Here is a 16,498-nt window from a genome sequence, read left to right as displayed (position 1 = left end):
GAATAAGCAGCAAGGTTGTTAACGAGGGCTTGCCAATACAGTCTATTACACCAGTGCTTTGTGATCTGCACTGGATCCCATTCCGTTTCTGGGACCAGTTCAAAGTGCTGGTATCACTGTGTAAAGCCCTAAATTGCTTGAGGCCAGGTTACCGGAAGGGCAGTCGCCTCCCTTAATATGCCTGCCCAGACCCCAAGCCAATTTTTAGAAGCCCTTCTTCAGGTTTCCCCACCAAATGAGGTGAAATGGGTGTCTGCTAAGGAGAGGGCTTCTTCAGTGATGGTGCCCTGGTTGTGGAATCTCTCCCCAGTGTTCACCTGGCATCTACGTTTTGGTCTTTTCGGCACCAGGTGAAGACCTTTTTATTTTCCTAGGCATTTCAGCTTTCAAACCCTGTTTTAGTGCCTTTTAGCTCTTGAGCACTTGTGTTGCTGGTTTTATTCTGATGCTTTTAAACTTGTTTTTAATCTATGTTTGTTTTGTATTTTTATATTGGAGGGTTTTATTTTTTGCACACCATGCAGAGAATGCATTGTTAATGGGTGGTATTAAAATGCTATGAAAATGAAGGCAGAAAGACAGAAAGAAAATAGGGCAGTGCCAGGGCAATGCATTTCCCAAGTCATGGAAATGAAGGTTCTTTAATAATAGCATCCACATTTTGCAAGGTGTCATCCTCTATTGACTCAAGTTCAGTTTATCCCTAAACCTTTCTCTGGGGTACTGCTGTGTAGTCGGTTGTCCTTCAACTCTCTCATGTGTCTGTTGCATTTTTGAGCAGTGTGGCTTTCCCAACCTGTGCCTTGTGCTGTGACCATGTGGGTGAGGAGAGGAGTGCCCAGCTGAAGTCGCTGCTGATGGATTATTTTGAGAAGGATACAGTTTTGGATGAAGAGCAGGATGCTGAGGACCTCCAGGACATTAAAGTGAGAAAGACGACTGATTACTTCTCTTGAAGCACATGGAATCACACTGACATTTATCTGGGGAAACCAAGTTGAGTGTCCAGATGGTAGCTTTCCACACCTCTTGTCAGTTGCTATCTATGGAAATTCACCACAGTCTACTGCACACTACCCAAGAAGTAGGAACAGGTCTTCATAGATGCAGTCTGCTCCATGACTGCATTGATCATCCATTCGAGTCTGACCAGGGTTTGCCATTCGAGTCTCCCAGGAGGGGGTTTGGGTTCTATTTCTGCTTCTTACCCTTATTTGTCAAAGGAGGGGCCGTAGCTTGGTGGTAGAGCACACTGGCAAGGGTGCAGGTTGTCCGTGGTGGCGCCCCAGCGTTGGAATGCCCTCTCAAAAGGTACACCTGGCACCAACTTTACTAACATTTTGGTGCCAGGCTAAGACCTCTTTGCTTACCCAGGCATTTATGAGTGGTTAGTGGCCGCTGCAATGAATAGATCTACTGGTGATTATTTGTATTTTCTGCTGATTATCTGTTGGCTCTTAGAGACTTATTTCTTGTGTGGAGACAATCCCAGGTAGCATCTCTGGCTAAAAGGATCAGGTAGCAGATGATGGGAAAGTCCCTTTTCAGCCTGAGACCCTAGGGAGCTTAATAAGGTCCAATGAAGCCTTGTGGGGGGAGGCAATAAACCGTTACCCACTCTCAAGTAGAAAGGGACCCTTCCCTTAGTGTGGAGGGGAAGCTAGTTCCCTCCTCTCCCCCCGCCCCGCCTTCTCCTTCAAGCCAGAGCTGGGGGAAAATCCCTTCCAGAGACCTTGGAGAGCCAACTCCAGTCAAAGTAAGCAATGATGGACAAGGACAGACCAGTCATCTGACATGGTGCCATTGATATTGAGCTAGTAAAACCGAAAGGATTGGATTGGTTTAAAGTTGAAATTCATAGGAAACAATTCACTGCCAGCTGTGTGAATTTTGTCAAGAAGGTTTTGATAGTAGTTGCATTCAGGTGGAAGAGCCCACACTTGCTTGCAGTGCTGTATCCCCACATTGGGCCTGTGTAACGTGCCCCGCTCATCTCGCTTTCTGTGGGTTTTGCGTCCTAATTGCAGCTTCGAGATTGGGAAGAGCAAATCCGAGCTGACATCCGCAACTTCTTATCCATCCGCCAAGATGAGAAGTTCTCTGGAAGGGCTGTGGCCAGGATATTCCACGGCATTGGTAAGGTGCAAGTCTCTGGTGATTCTGTGGTCTAGGCTACCCTGACAGCACTGAGCAACAGCACACAGAATATAGCACCATGTTGGCATTATACTGAAATCCACAAAAGGAAATTTTAGAGCTTAGAAGGAACTTTTGCTCAGTCATGACTTGATCTCTTAGACTGAGAAAGACAAAGATAATTGGACATTATATTGGCCACACTGCTGCAGGGCCAGCAACAAAACTGGTATCCTTAAGTATGTCAGCAATGATGGGCTAGTGGGTGGCTCAGCTTGGACCTTCTAATGCTGGGGTGGACAACACATGGTCCTGCCACATCGCCAAATTTGGCAGCAGGAATAATTGGTCAAAGGTAGGCCATTTCAGCACTACGGAGTGCGTAAAAGGACAAATGTAGCTTGAGAACAAGCTAAATTTGACTTTTTAGTGGTCTGTTGTGGTTTGCCACTGAATTCCCCCCACCCCCTGCACATCCTGTGGAGTGTAGCCTGCAAGGGGGGCAGTCTGGGGGGCAAAAATCACCCCTGGACCCCCCAAGTTGCCCACCCCTATTCTGATGGGCTGTATGCCTTTCTTCGTTTTGAAAAAAAAAATCAAAGCGTTTGTAACTCTTGTTTATGGAAGATATAGATATCTCCAGCTGCAGCACTGTTATGTTCTCTTTGTTAAGGGGAGGAAAGAAACTTTTCAAAGTGACAACAGGTGTCAGTATATTAAAAAAAAAACACCAAGAAAACAGGTGTGTAGAAAAAACGACATCAGGGATAAAGGGTTTTTTTTCCTGCATAGGTGTTGTCATTGTTACTTGCAAACTGTTTTTTTTTTTTTGTACTGCAGCAAGTCTATCCCCAACAACGATGCTTGTAGAGAGCTCTCATTCCTTCTGCAGGCTCAGGCCTGATGCCAGCATAGTGCTAAAAGAAAAGTCACTCCTCTCGCTCGAGAAATGTGCTCCTCTATACAAGCCCTAAATGAGGGACGATGAGCAACGGCATAACTTGAAACAAGAGACATCCAGTTCTTAAAAGCCCTGCTGCTCTCTTATGAAATGCTGTCCTAGCAGATGTGAGAGCTGTGGGGTGGGTTTTTGGAAGGGGATGGCTGAAGAAGGGTTGACTGGCCATAAATCTCTCATGGAGCCAGAGGTGTTTGTATTGATGAAGCAGGAAATTACAGCTCCACACTCACTAGGTGCTACAGGGTAGTTTGAGGAGTCTGGAGGGGTAGGGTGATAGAGGAGTTAGGGAACCTGAGGACAAATGTGTGCTCCAGGGCCCAGAGAGAAGCTAGCTGATTGCGCCATGACAACGTGACACCCCAGCATTGAGCCTCTCCTGCTTACCAGCCCCGGGCTACTTCAACTATCCTGTTTTAGCTGAAAGTGGCTGAACAAAGACTGCATTTTACTGTTGAATGATGGGGGCAGGGAGGCTCCCAGTAATCTAGACCAATTTTGGATACACTTGCAGCAATTCCTAGTTATTGGGGAGGGAAGAGCCATTGCTCACTGGTGACATTTTTGTTCTTTTTTTCATGGAAACTTGATTGGGTTTTCTCTGTCTTGATAGGCAGTCCATGCTACCCTGCCCAGGTTTATGGCAGAGATCGGCGTTTCTGGAGGAAGTACATCCACTTTGACTTCAACAAGATCATGCGCTTGGCCACGGAGGAGATCATCCACTGGAAGTGAGTTGAGCCCACACAGAAGTCTCGAGAGATGCACTTGAACTCCTACAGCAAAACGACAGGGTTCCCTGGCACCCATGCACAGGTTGCTCTAACTGCAGGATGGAACAGACCACATGCCAGCCCTCAGCCGCTGGAAGGGCCTGCTGCAGGCCAGAGAGAGGCTGTGGCTCCCCCTGAGGTTTCTTCAAACCTTCTGCAGTGCACATGGAATCAGTCTTGTCAGCTGAATAAAGTTCTCCATTGCCCTGGAATAAGCAAGGGTTGAAGGATAATAGTTGTTTTTCCTCTCTAGGCTTTTCCATTCATTGTATATAAAGCTTTTTTATGTATTTGTAAAATCTGTCCTGATTGACTTGAGGAAGGGTGCTTGGAACCCTTTTTCTAACTCTTTTTCTTAGGGATTTATTAATGTACATATGTTCGGGGTGCCTGAATGACTTCCCGTTCTCCTCCAGGATGCTAGAGTTGGTGGGAGGAAGAAGGCTTAGGCCGATCAAGGGAGGTTTAGGGTTAACTGACATTTCTAAACATCATTTCTAAGAACTGACAGGCAGTTCCTCTTTCATAAGAGAATTGTGAGCATTGCTTTGTATATTGCTGTTAGAAACTTTTAAATGTTTACCTGTTGCCCAGCTCAAAGGTGGAATCTTACATCTACTTCAGACAGCATATGCAGGGGCTTTTAAGTCTGTATCTCTAAATAAGCTTGTACTGTTATATTTTTTTTCCTGAAATGACCATCAATCTGTATCTAGTGCTGATATTTCACTTGATCCCCAATATATTTTCTGTGTATTTCTGTGAATAAATATATATAGTTTCTGTGTGTGTGCGTGTGTGTATCCTAAAACAATATTCACTTTTCCCAGCCATTTGAGCAGAAAATGAATGGGTGGAGAATTGTGCAAGATTGCACCTCCATGTGAGTGGAGTTGGTATGGTAAGTAAGGTTTTATACTTTGTATTTTCCTTGCTGTCATTTCCTCTCTAAGGTTTTGTTTCCACAACATCACCACTTCTGCTGAGGGTGCTGAAGGCTGCTTTTCCTGCCCCCACATGGTGCCAGACCACATAATCCCCAGTTCAATCCATATATAAATCATAATCCTTAGACAAACTTCTGAAACTTTTCCAAAACATGTTCCATCAGACACACACAGGCATGCAACTCCAATTACATGCATTTATTTTTTGTGTGTTAACCATTATACAGACATTTAACTCTGTGGAAAGAGTATTATTCTTTACTCCAGAGTATCTTTCAACAGAATCCTATCTGCTAAGGCTAAATGCCAGCGAAGTAGGCACAAATTTCTGAGTATAAGAGAGCAATTCATTAGCAAGAGAATGTAGAATAGGGAGGCTGTGTCATTACCTTTCTTAGAGTTTTTAAAGGAAAAAAATACCTGCTGGGTTGTTTTCCCCTTCCCTGCAATAAGGCAAGAAACAGCTTGTCTTGTCCACACCTCATCTCAGTTACCGCGTCTGATGAGGACTCAACTCCTTGGTTTTGTTGTGAGAAAAAACCCTGCCTCATTTGTGGCCAGCCACAGCCCTGCAATATCTCCATGATGTTTGGATGGACTATTAGGTGGAGTGGTGTTCCTGCAAACGCTTTACTTCAGATGACAACTTAAGGGATTTATTTGCAAGCAACTTTTATGCTGCTCTTTGCACATGTGCTTTCTAAAATGGGAAAGATGCACAAGAGAAAGATAGCGGGGCAAGAAGGGGACAAACTGTAGCTGCAATCCTGAGCCTCTTTTCCAGGAAACACTTCCTATGGAAGGCAGTTAGCCTGATTCCCGAGAATACAGCATGGCCACAGTTGCTGTTTATTCGTTCAGTCGCTTCCGACTCTTCGTGACTTCATGGACCAGCCCACGCTGGAGCTTCCTGTCCCTAGCATCAGCATTTTCTCGAGGGTGTCCTGTCTTCTCATGATGTGGCCAAAGTATTTCAGTTTTGCCTTTAATATCATTCCCTCAAGCGAGCAGTCTGGCTTGATTTCCTGGAAAAAGTGCTAGCTGGCAAGGGCAAAGGCCCACAGCCGCCCCCCGCTGTGGCAGACCCAAGGGCCGGGGCGCCGTACTCGGGTATTCTGATGCAACCAAGGAGGGGCGATGCTGCCGATGGGTGATGAACAGCGCTCTCCGGGTTAAGGTGGGAAGCTCAGCTGCGGCGTTCCCCAACCCGGCACCCTGCAGACGGGCGGGGCTACAGCTCCCATCAGCCACTGCTGGCTGGGGATGGTGGGGGCCGTACTCCAACCCACGGGGAGGGGGCCTGGTTGGGAAAGGCTGCTCTGCCCTACGGGGCCTTTCCGAGCGTCCTGACGAGCGTCTACGACGGGCTCTTTCCAGGGGGCGGCTCGGCGGGTCCGTTGCGGCCAAACAACGCACAGCGCTTCCTGGAATCTTAAACAGGCCCGCCACGGGATGGGCGCTCCGGCGCCCGGGCAGGAAGCGCCGCGCCCCGCCGCAGCGCGGGGTCCGCCGAGCTGCCACAGAGCAGCGCCTGCAGCTGCCTAGAACGGCCGCTCCAAGCAAGGGGCGCGGACGACTATGGAGACGCTTCCGGCGCCCGTTCGACGGCGCGGCGCCGCCGCGGCAAAGGCAGGCCAGCGTGTGGGGGTAGAGCGGCTTCCCTGTCCCGCCTTTCACGTGACGGCTTCGAGGGGAGACGCGGGCTGCGGGCCGCCCCTCCCTCCATGCCCCGAAGCACAGGGGAGCAGTTCCACTGCCGCCCGTCACCTTTCCGGCTCTCAGTCGAACTCTTCTGCCCCCCCCCCCGGCCAATGCAAACCGAGGGGGTCCTCGCCACAGAGGGTGCGGCACAGAGCGCCGCCACTCATGCCGCCCGGAGGCTGGGGGCCCACGGCGACTTTCAGTTCGGAGCCGGAAGCTTCGGCCTTTTGAGTGACAAACTGCCCGTTTTCTTCCCTCACCGCTCCTGGCAGCGGCGACGGCAGCTGCATCCCGACCACCCTCGAGCACCACTTCCGGGGCAGCTCCTGCGCCTCCCCCGAAGGGTAGGCTGTGCGTGCGACTCTACACCTTTTCTACCTCTAGGGGCGCGGCGGTGCTGTCTTCCGCTTCCTGCGCGGGGCGCCCGCTTCCGCTGCCGCCGCAAAGACCCGGAGCCGGGCGCCTGGCCGGGCGCGCGAGGCCCCGGGTGCCTCGGCAGCGACCTCTGGCGGCCGACGCGCGAAAGGGCCGCGTGAGTCGGGGTCGCCATGACAGCAGGGGCGCCCGCCTTGAGGGTCTCCGCCCCAGCTGCGGATGCCCCCTCAGTGGGAGAAGCCCCCGGCCCTGGCAGCCTCTCCAGTTGCGGAGGGCCCCAAGCCGCGGGCGCTGCGGAAGACGCTGCCCTCCCCCGCGGGCCGCTGGCGCGAGGGCGGGCGGGACCGGTCCAGGTTCCCAAGCGGCGCCCTCCGGGCGTGCGGGACTGCAGCGCCTATCATTTGGCTTGGAATGCTGGGAGGTGTAGTCCCACACGTCTGGACGGGTCTGATCCGGTATAAAGCAGCTTCCTAGGCAAAGAGCATCAGAAGAGCCCTGATGCCGGATCTGAGCAAAGGGGCCCCTGGAAGGAAATGCAACGAATGAATGAAATACCCTTCCGCTCCGTGAATGTCTCCAACCCCCCTTTGCAGCCGTCCAGACTGGTGGCCATCACCACTTCCTGTGGCAGTGAATTCCATAGTTTAACTATGCGCAGTGTGAAGAAGGACTTCCCTTTATCTGCCCTGAATCTCCTCCCCGTCAGCTTCATGGGATGACCCCGAGTTCGAGTATTATGAGAGAGGGAGAAAAATGTCTCCCTGTCCACATTCTCCACACCAAGCATAATTTAGTACTATACTGTCTTGCTATAAACCCCAATCAGGTCTCCTTAAAATACACAAAGGGCACAGTCCTATGCATGTTTAGATAGAAAAAGCCCTACGACTCCCAGCATTCCCCAGACACCATGCTGGGAGTTGTAGGACTTTTTTCTGTCTAAACATGCATAGGATTTGCCTTAAGGCTGCAGTCCTATGCCAAGGGTGCTTCCAGACAAGGCTTATCATGCCAGTCCTGCCACATTCACAGAATTTTGAAGGGGTGGTCCAGATGTCATCCTCAACCCTTAACCCTCCTGTGTTTTCCCACCACTACTTCCATCTTTTCTCTTACCACAGTTCATCCATTAAGAAAGAAAAGAGGGAAGAGCTGTACAATACCTTCTGATAGTGTTAGGACCACTCCATCTGGAAGCATCCTAACTGAACTGGGAGTAAGCCCCATTGAATTCGATAGAACTCATTACTGAATAGACGCGTCTACATTAGCTCTGTGAGGAGGTGATCTGGTTACTGCTCTACTGTCCTGTCCATTAAATGGAGCTCATGCAAAATTCTAGCAGGAAAGTGGGTGGTTTAACTATGCTATTGTATGCAAATTAATAAATTCCTTTGGAATCAAAGAGGGTAGGCCAAATATTGTTACTTTGTAAAAGACTGGTTACCTTTTATTAACTCCTGGTAAAATAAGAGTGATTGTGCCTTTGATGTCCTTCATGTTTACACACCATGGTAAAATGAAATGATTCCAAGACCATGAAAACTGTAACAACAAAGCTAAAATTATCTTTTGTATCTGTGGGTGTAACTTTTCCATCATTTTGCCTTTCTACTCCTCTTTCCCCATTTTGTTCAGGATATCCATGAATAATAGGAATGTGGGAGGGTTGCTTCCGCATTCATTCAAAAAGAGAAGGGGGCCTCTAGGATATTATGAAACATTTTTGTGATTTTATTATTTCATTAGACTTTGGTATTTTTTGCTAGCCACAGGATGTAAGTATTCTTAAGTAAAAATAAAATATAGGTACACATCCCACTCTTCTCTCACAAGGAGGATCATATTCCATGAAATCACGTCATGGAATCCCAGACTCCTCATCTCTCCTTTCTAGAATGGGAGGGTGACCAGGTCACTGCCCACAAATTTCTCATGTCTCTATAATAGCTCTAGTTGCAAAAAGGTGATGCTGCACAGAGGAAGCTGAATCTGTTGCCCGGTTCTTCTGATATTCTTGCATAACGAGTCCAACTCTGAACTCCTTCCACCATTATCAATAGGCAAACCCATTTTTCCTTGGTCATAAGAATGTAAGAAAAGCCATGCTGGATCAGACCAAGGGTCCATCTAGTCCAGCGTTCTTCTCCCAAACCCACATGACAGCTCAAAGCCTTTCTTCCCCAGGCTCTGCAGATCTACCCATCTCAAGCCTGCCCTTCTTCCTTTGCCTTTCTTGCAGGTTGGTGGCTGGTTGCAGAACAATGAACCTCAAATATGTTGTGCTGGGAATGCTGTATTTTGTCCAAGGAATCCCATATGGGCTCCAGTCTGGACTGCTGCCAATCTACTTCCGAACAGTGGGCCTCTCCTTTACCAAGATCAGCCTGGCTAAGGTGCTGTACGCCCCTTGGATTCTCAAGGTGATGTGGGCACCTTTAGTGGACCAATATTTCACCAAGAAGACCTGGCTGTTGCTAACCATGTGGGGCTTGGTTCTGGCCTGCCTGGCTTGCTCCCTCATGACACCAGAGGCAAACTTCTTCCCTGTGGCCACCATCCTTCTGATCATGAACGTCTTTGTCTCCATTCAGGACATTGCAGCCGACGGAGTAGCCATCCAGCTGCTGGGGCGGGATGAGGTGGGGTATGGCAACACCCTCCAGGTGGTGGCCTACAAGCTGGGCTCCGTATTGGCGGGGGGCGGCCTGCTCACCGTCCTCCACCGCCTGGGCTGGGGCAGCCTCTTTGTGTACCTGGCTATCGTGTACACCCTGGCTATTGTCGTTACCTGGCGTTCTGACCTGAGGCTGAGACCGAGTCACCCGTCTCAGGACAGCTGTGTCAGAGACAGGACCGTAAACCCCTGGCGCATCCTCCGAGAGCTTCTCTGTGTGCCAGATACTCCTTGGACTGCTGGCTTTGTCCTCATCTATAAGCTGGGTGAGTTGTTGGCAGGTATCTGGACAGCAGGGCAAGCAAAGACCCCAGCATAACTTAGTTTGGGGGCTAATCTGTGTGCTTCAGGAAAGTCACATGATACAGTCCTTCCATGCCATTTTTTGCAATGCAGCCCCACATAAAAGATTCCCTGCATCCCTTTGGTGTACTTTCGGTGGGGGTATGATGAGTTGCTGCATAGTGACTGATGAACTGAATATTCCTTGGCATTGGGCGAGTTTAGGGTTACTGGTTTGGGTTCTTGATTTTCTCCTCCTTCGAGGAAACAAAAACAATATGTTAAAACTAAGGCCATTGGGGGAATTAACTGACACAGCAGATTTTTTTATTGCTGCTAGAAAAGCTGCAGTACTATGAGAAGAAAAAGATGTTGGAGGTAGATGATAGGGTCTATCCAGTGTTAGTCTAACGTGAGGTCGGACTAACATTGAATACAACCTATTTGTTTCTAAGAAAACAGGGTGAGGCTTTTGTCCCACGGTTGGCTCTGGTCACCGTGATGTTTCAACCCATACAAAAACATGCAAAAGCTGTTCCCCTGAAGCAAAGGGAGGATGAGGGCATGCACCACAAACCACAATCCCTTTTCTTGACCACCATCAACTTTCTGAGCCAGCGTGTGTGTGTGCCTCTGCCTTCTAAATGGCACACTGAGCTAGCCTAAATCTTGTGACTTGCGTGTACCATTACAACCGCAGTTGTTTCCCTGCACTACAGTCCCTACAGCGTCTTCCCCAATCTGTCACCCCCCATCAGCCGCAGCCAGCCTAGCCTGTGCTCAGAAATTCTGGGAGATAGAGTCTAAAGCATCTGGGGGGCGCCGGGTTGGGGAGGCTGCCCTGCTGTCTTTGCAGCTGTTCAAGACCCCCAGTCAAGGGCCAGCTTCAGGAACTGAACCTTGCTTCTCCTCGCAGGCGAGCAAGGATCCATTTCCATGTTCCCCCTCTTCCTTCTGGAGCGTGACTTCTCTGCGCAGAAGCTTGGCTTCTGGAACGGGATTGTGGCCATGATCTTCTCCATTGTCGGCTCCTCAGTGGGGGGGCATCTGATATCCAAGAAGAGGTAAATGGCCACCGAGAGTGTCTGGCGAAGCTCCAGCCTGTCGTCCGTGAAATGGGCACTCTGTGTGCTGCTTCCTCCGCCTGATCTACATCTCTTTGCTTCTTCACAGTGTGCGACCTTTCACTTCTGTGAAGCTGCTCTTTCCTGCCGTGCTTTGGCCCAGTCAGTCGGAATTCTGGGACTGTCTTCAAATCTTGCCACACATGTGTGGGGATGGGGGAATGGGTATTGGGGGTTCCCTATTTGAAATCTGGAAACTGCATTTTCACTGCCACAAGGATTAGAAGCATTTTATTTAAAAAAACCTCACTATTGATTCTGGAGGGATTTGCAAGTACCTTTTTAACATGCCTGCCCACAACCCTCTGTTGCCCTCTGACTTCCTTTGCCCCAGATTATTTTTTGTTTCAGTGCCATTTGGCACTTCCTGTCTTCCTAATCTGGAATTTCAGCCCATCCTGGTTCTCTGCAAGGCCCCACACGTGGCAGATCAACCTGGCTAAAGCATCCTCCCGCTTGGTTCCCCTAGAGCGGACTTTGCCGCCTTCCTTGCTGACCTTCCTGTGCGGCTTCTTCTCCCCAGACATCCCTTGCCTGTGCTGAAGGCCTTGTTGGCACTCCGTGCCTGCAGCCTCGTCTTCCAGATCCTGCTGATGATCGTCTATGAAGACAAAGCGCCCTTCTCTGAAGGTGAGTGCAGCCCAGCGCAGCAGCCTTTCTCCTGCCTGGGGCTCCCCAGTTTGGGCTGGATCCCAGACGATGTGGATAGCCTGGGGCGGGGGGGAGTTCCACCTACTTCTGCTACGCAACAGGGTTATGCACATGGCTTCACTCGGGTTTCTTTGGTGCCTGAGTCTACAGAGGAGGAGGGGCTCCTGCTCCTTTCATGGCAGTGTGGCAGAGGAACATGGTTCCAGGCAGCGTTTCTCACCCTCCCTCCACAAAGCTAACAAAGGTCTGGAAGCCACATCCTCATTCAGTGGTCATGAGAGCCAGTGTGGTGTAGTGGTTGGAGTGTTGGACTAGGAGTCGGGAGACCTGGGTTCTAGTCCCCGCTCGGCCATGGAAGCTCACTGGGTGACTTTGGGCCAGTCACAGACTCTCAGCCCAACCCACCTCACAGGGTTGTTGTTGTGAGGATACAACGGTGAGGAGGAGGATTATGTATGCCACCTTGGGTTCCTTAAGGAGGAAAAAGGCGGGATATAAATGTAATAAATAAATAAAAATAAATGATGGTTGTGGACAGTCAGGGGACATTATGAGACTAACGAATGGGAGTGGAGAGGACCAAAGGGCAGGGGGGGCTGGGGGGCTGAGAGCCACTCAGTGCTCAGAAGCATCTGCTGCCTGCCACAGGAGTCGTGCAGACCTTGCCTGCACTTTGCACATTCACGTTTGCAACATGAGGGCCAGAATGTTGCTTTTTGCTAGACAAACAAAATGGAGTCCCCCAAGAATTTATGTCCAGCACCAGATTTCTGCTTGGCCTTGCTGACGTGAGGCTGCTCTTCCCAAAGCCTTGAGCCCAAACTCCCTCAAGCTGCTACCAGCCAACTGGATGCTTTTCCCCTTCCGCTGCTTCTAGGCTGGCTGATGTCTCTGTCTCTCTCTCTCTCCCCCCCCTCCCTCTGCAGTCACAGCTGTGCTGAGCATCTGTGTCCAGCACTTCATTGCAGGCTTGATCACAACCCTGACGTTCAGCATGATGATGTACTGCACCCAAAAGGCCAAGGAGAGTGTACAGGTACGGCCCATCCCTCAAGGCCAGGGGGGTACAGGTATGGCTCATCCCTCCAGATGTTTTCGCCCACAACACCCATCATGCCTCACCATTGGCTTTGCTGGCTAGGGCTGTTGGGAGTTGTAGGCCAAAACATCTGGAGGCCCTGCTTCCCAGACCCTTGTAGTGTTGTAACCCTTTGCGGATGGGCTCGTTGCAGGCGGCAGGGGTCACAGTCCAAGATCCTGCTCCACTCACATGGCCTCCCTTTCCCCGCAGGCCACTCACTACAGCTTCCTGGCCACCCTGGAAGTGCTGGGCAAGCTGGTCTTCAGCACCCTTGCAGGCAGCCTGGTGGACTGGCTGGGCTTCACCCGTGCCTTTGGCGTCTTCCTCGGCCTCTCCTTCGCCTCCATCATGTACTTATTGCTGGTTGGAAGATGATGGCCCCCACTGGGAGGATGCTCTGACAGGAAGCAGGTTGCCGTCAGCAGGAGAGAGACGCGCAGGGAGTTTCCCAGGTTGCCGCGGCCCTGGCGGCAAAGCACTGGGCAATCCCACAGCTCTTTGCGGGGAGAAAGCAGGGCAGGAGCCTTCTCTGGCCAACCTCCTCCCTCCATTAACGTGCCTGCCTCCCGAACCCGTCTCTTTGCCAGCCCGCCTTGCAGGAGGGGGCGTGTGCATCTACATTTTTCTCCCAGGAAGGGCCGTGAAGGACCTTCCCAGAGGGAAGGCATTGCGGTTCAGGCAAAAGACGTGCTGCGTGAGTCGCCCCAGGAAGGGTGGGGTATCCAAGGAAGAAATAAATAGCATTTTATAAGTGAGTACGGTGAGACTTGCTTCCAAGGTTGCAACGTGAGGTAACTGGCCGCTTGACTCCGGCTCCTCCCGAGCCTGTGGGTGTCAATGCTGCACCCTGGGTGGCCGTGGCGTTGATGATGCTTTATTTATATAGTGCTAAGTACGTGGCTCTGTGCAAAGAATAGGTTTGGCAGGTCCCTGCCCCAAGGGGCTTACAGGGTAAAATAGACATGGGGGAAACAACAGAAGGAAGGGGGGAGTGGAGGCCTGGCGGAGCAGGGGGAGAATGTGTGGGTCCTTCAATGACCTGTACTTTGGCTTAGCTACAAGACGGTGTAGGGACTTGGGGGTGAGCCACACTTGAACATGCTTCGGAACCCCATTGAGCCTAGGAGGATGCAGACCATTGGTCTGTCTGTCTGTCTGTCTGTCTCTCTCTAAGGAGGGGCCACTCACAGCACAATCTAGGCCTCACTGACAACTTAAAAATCAACAGATCGCGAGGTCTGGATGGTATCCACCCAGGAGTGTTTAAAGAAATGTGAAATTGTTGGTCTTCTAATAAAAACATGTAGCTTGTCCCGAAGATCAGCCTCTGTGCCTGGAAAGTGGCCGATGTAACACCAGTTTTTAAAACAGAATCCAGAGAAGCCAAATTTAGGTTGCTAGAAATCCAGGACCACCAAGGTGGCTTCCTGTGAAGCACTACTTGTTCCACACACAGGGCCAGCTAGACAGGCGAAGCCGAGGCATCCCGATGCATGGATGAGACAGTGGTGCCGGGAGGAGGGCTTCAGATTTGTTAGGCACTGGGGAACATCCTGGGACAAGCCGGGCCTGTACAAGAGGGATGGGCTCCACTTGAACCAGAATGGAACCAGACTGCTGGCATTTAACATAAAGTAACAGAGCAGATTTTAAACTGAACGCTGGGGGGAAAGCTGACAGGACCTGGGAAGCACCCGGTTCAGGTTGAATCATCCCTAGGGGATGAAGATGAAGGTGTTTCCAATTCCCTAGATGGGGACAGGGAGGGAAGAGGCTGTGAGCATATGGTGAACCATGATAGCTCATCAAAGAGGCCTAAGGACCATAGCAGAAGATGCACATGCCAGGGTCTGAGACATCTGGGGAGGGACACTGCACAGGTGTTTCTGTGTTAATGCTAGAAGCCTCCGAGCCAAGATGGGAGAGTTGGAGAGCCTGGTTTTAAAGGAGAACTTACAGTAGGCATAACAGAAACCTGGTGGAATTTATTTTCATTTTGGATTTTATTATTACATTATATCCCACCCTTTTTCCTCTTACAAGGAACCCAAGGCAGCGTACGTGGTCTTCCTCTTTGTTTTATCCTTACAACAACCCTGTGAGGTAGGTTAGGCTGAGACTCGGTGACTGGCCCAAAGTCCCCCAGTGAGCTTCGTGGCCCAAGTGGGAACTAGAACCCAGGTCTTCTGAGTCCCAGTCCAAGCCTCTAACCACCACACCACACTGGAATGAAGAGAACCAGTGGAATATGGTCATCTGCAGATACAAACTATAATAACAGGAAAGGGCATAGTGGAGGAGGTGTCCCTCTGTACATCAAAGGGGAGCATAAGGTCAAGCAGCCTAGAAAACCTTAAAAGGGACAGACTTTTCCTCAGAATCGCTGAAGGTGACCATACCAGGCCCCAAAAGTAATTTAGGGCACAATCCTATAGCCACTAGTCAGCGGCTAGATGGCCATAGGATAGGTTGGTTCCCTGAGAACCCACCTCCACCCCCTCCCACGCTGCCTTCTAGGCAGTGCGGAATGGTCCCATGCTCCACACTCAGGAGAGCGGAGCGGCAAAAACGGGGTGTTCCTGGGGGTGGGGCGGGGCAGGGAAGTCGGAAATGCTGGTACGACACATCCTACATGTTGTCCGGCTGCAGCTTCCTGCGCTCCGAGGTCCCATGGCTAGACAGCCAAAATCGGCTATCTAGCCTTAAATGCAGGGCGGCTGTTGAAATAAGCCTGAACCTACTAGTGTACCTGAATGTATTTGAACCAAAGCGTTGCCATCTTGTATGCATTAGTCCTCTCTCTTTTCCTGAATTTTGAACTGTGCACAATGCGCTGAGTCAGCAAATAACAAGACATGTCGCCAAAGTACCAAAGGGCATCAATTGACATGACACATCCACATAAGGACATGTTTACATGAGCTGTGTAGTCTGTACTTTCCATGTCCTATATAACCTATGCATGCACATTATATTCTGTTGTGTAACTTTTTTGTATTGCTGTATAAAAACCCTTGAGAACCAGCATTTGAGGCTGCTTCTGTTTTGGAACAGACAGGCTTCGCTGCAGTGAATAAGATCTTGCACCTTACCGGTGTCTACCATTGCAGAATCGGAACCCATGCTAGACACGTGCCTGCTGAGTAGCTTTCTACTCTTACCACATGGCTGAAGCACAGAGGGGATGATCCCCTCCATGCTTCTGGTGCTCTGCACTGGATAGGTGGTCGATAGGATTGCGCCCTTAATGGATCTCCAAAAGGCCTTGGACAAAGTCCCTCACCAAAGACTCCTGATCAAATTCAGCAGTCATGGAATAAGAGGAAAAGCTCTGTTATGGATCAGTAACTGGTTAAAGAGCAGAGAGCAGGAATACATGCTAAATACTCCCAATGGAGGGAAGTAAATAGTGGGGTCCCACAGGGATCGGTATTGGGACCAATGCTTTTCAACCTGTTCCTAAATGATCTGGAATTAGGAGTGAGCAGTGACGCGGCTAAATTTGCTGATGACACCAAATTATTTAGGAGGCTAAAACAAAAAGGGGTCGTGAGGAACTCCAAAAGGATCTCTCCATACTGGGAGAATGGCATCTAAATGGCAAATGTGTTCAATATAAGCAAGGGTAAAGTGATGCACGTTGGGGCAAAAAATCCCATCTTCAAGGATAGCCTGATGGGATCTGAGCTAGTGGTGACCGACCAGGAAAGAGATCTTGGGGTTGTGGTGAGCAGCCCGATGAAGTGTGTGGCTGCTGTAAAGAAGGCGGCGGCGGCGGCGGCGGCGGCGGCGG

At 50.3% G+C, this 16,498-nt stretch overlaps 2 protein-coding genes across 5 annotated transcripts in view; both read left to right on the top strand.

Moving 5' to 3' along the window:
- The window catches only part of RECQL4 (RecQ like helicase 4), a 39,737-nt gene extending 35,081 nt beyond the window's left edge, over positions 1-4,656 (top strand). Inside the window, exons 23-25 of the mRNA XM_084848539.1 lie at positions 782-926; positions 2,028-2,136; positions 3,708-4,656. Of these exons, the coding sequence (XP_084704665.1) occupies positions 782-926; positions 2,028-2,136; positions 3,708-3,829 (376 nt within the window). The 3' untranslated portion in view covers positions 3,830-4,656. The remainder of the gene's footprint in view (positions 1-781; positions 927-2,027; positions 2,137-3,707) is intronic.
- Positions 4,657-6,060: 1,404 nt separating this feature from the next.
- SLC33A2 (solute carrier family 33 member 2) lies at positions 6,061-15,731 on the top strand. 4 transcript variants are annotated; one of them, XM_084848545.1, is made up of 7 exons: positions 6,945-7,047; positions 8,012-8,106; positions 9,133-9,833; positions 10,766-10,913; positions 11,497-11,603; positions 12,551-12,660; positions 12,916-15,731. In XM_084848545.1, exons 3-7 carry the CDS (start codon positions 9,155-9,157, stop codon positions 13,078-13,080), a joined length of 1,209 nt encoding a protein of 402 aa, XP_084704671.1. In that variant the 5' UTR covers positions 6,945-7,047; positions 8,012-8,106; positions 9,133-9,154; the 3' UTR covers positions 13,081-15,731. The 4 variants fall into 4 exon arrangements, with proteins under 4 accessions (XP_084704669.1, XP_084704671.1, XP_084704670.1 ...); XM_084848544.1 differs by having other exon boundaries at positions 8,012-8,165; XM_084848543.1 differs by lacking the exons at positions 6,945-7,047; positions 8,012-8,106 and adding an exon at positions 6,061-6,859.
- The last annotated feature ends 767 nt before the right edge of the window (positions 15,732-16,498 follow it).

This window comes from Heloderma suspectum, chromosome 4 (genome assembly GCF_057233095.1).
Source record: "Heloderma suspectum isolate Gila_16-S chromosome 4, 16-S_ref, whole genome shotgun sequence".
Lineage (NCBI taxonomy): Eukaryota > Metazoa > Chordata > Lepidosauria > Squamata > Helodermatidae > Heloderma > Heloderma suspectum.
This window is presented reverse-complemented; position numbering and strand designations above follow the sequence as displayed.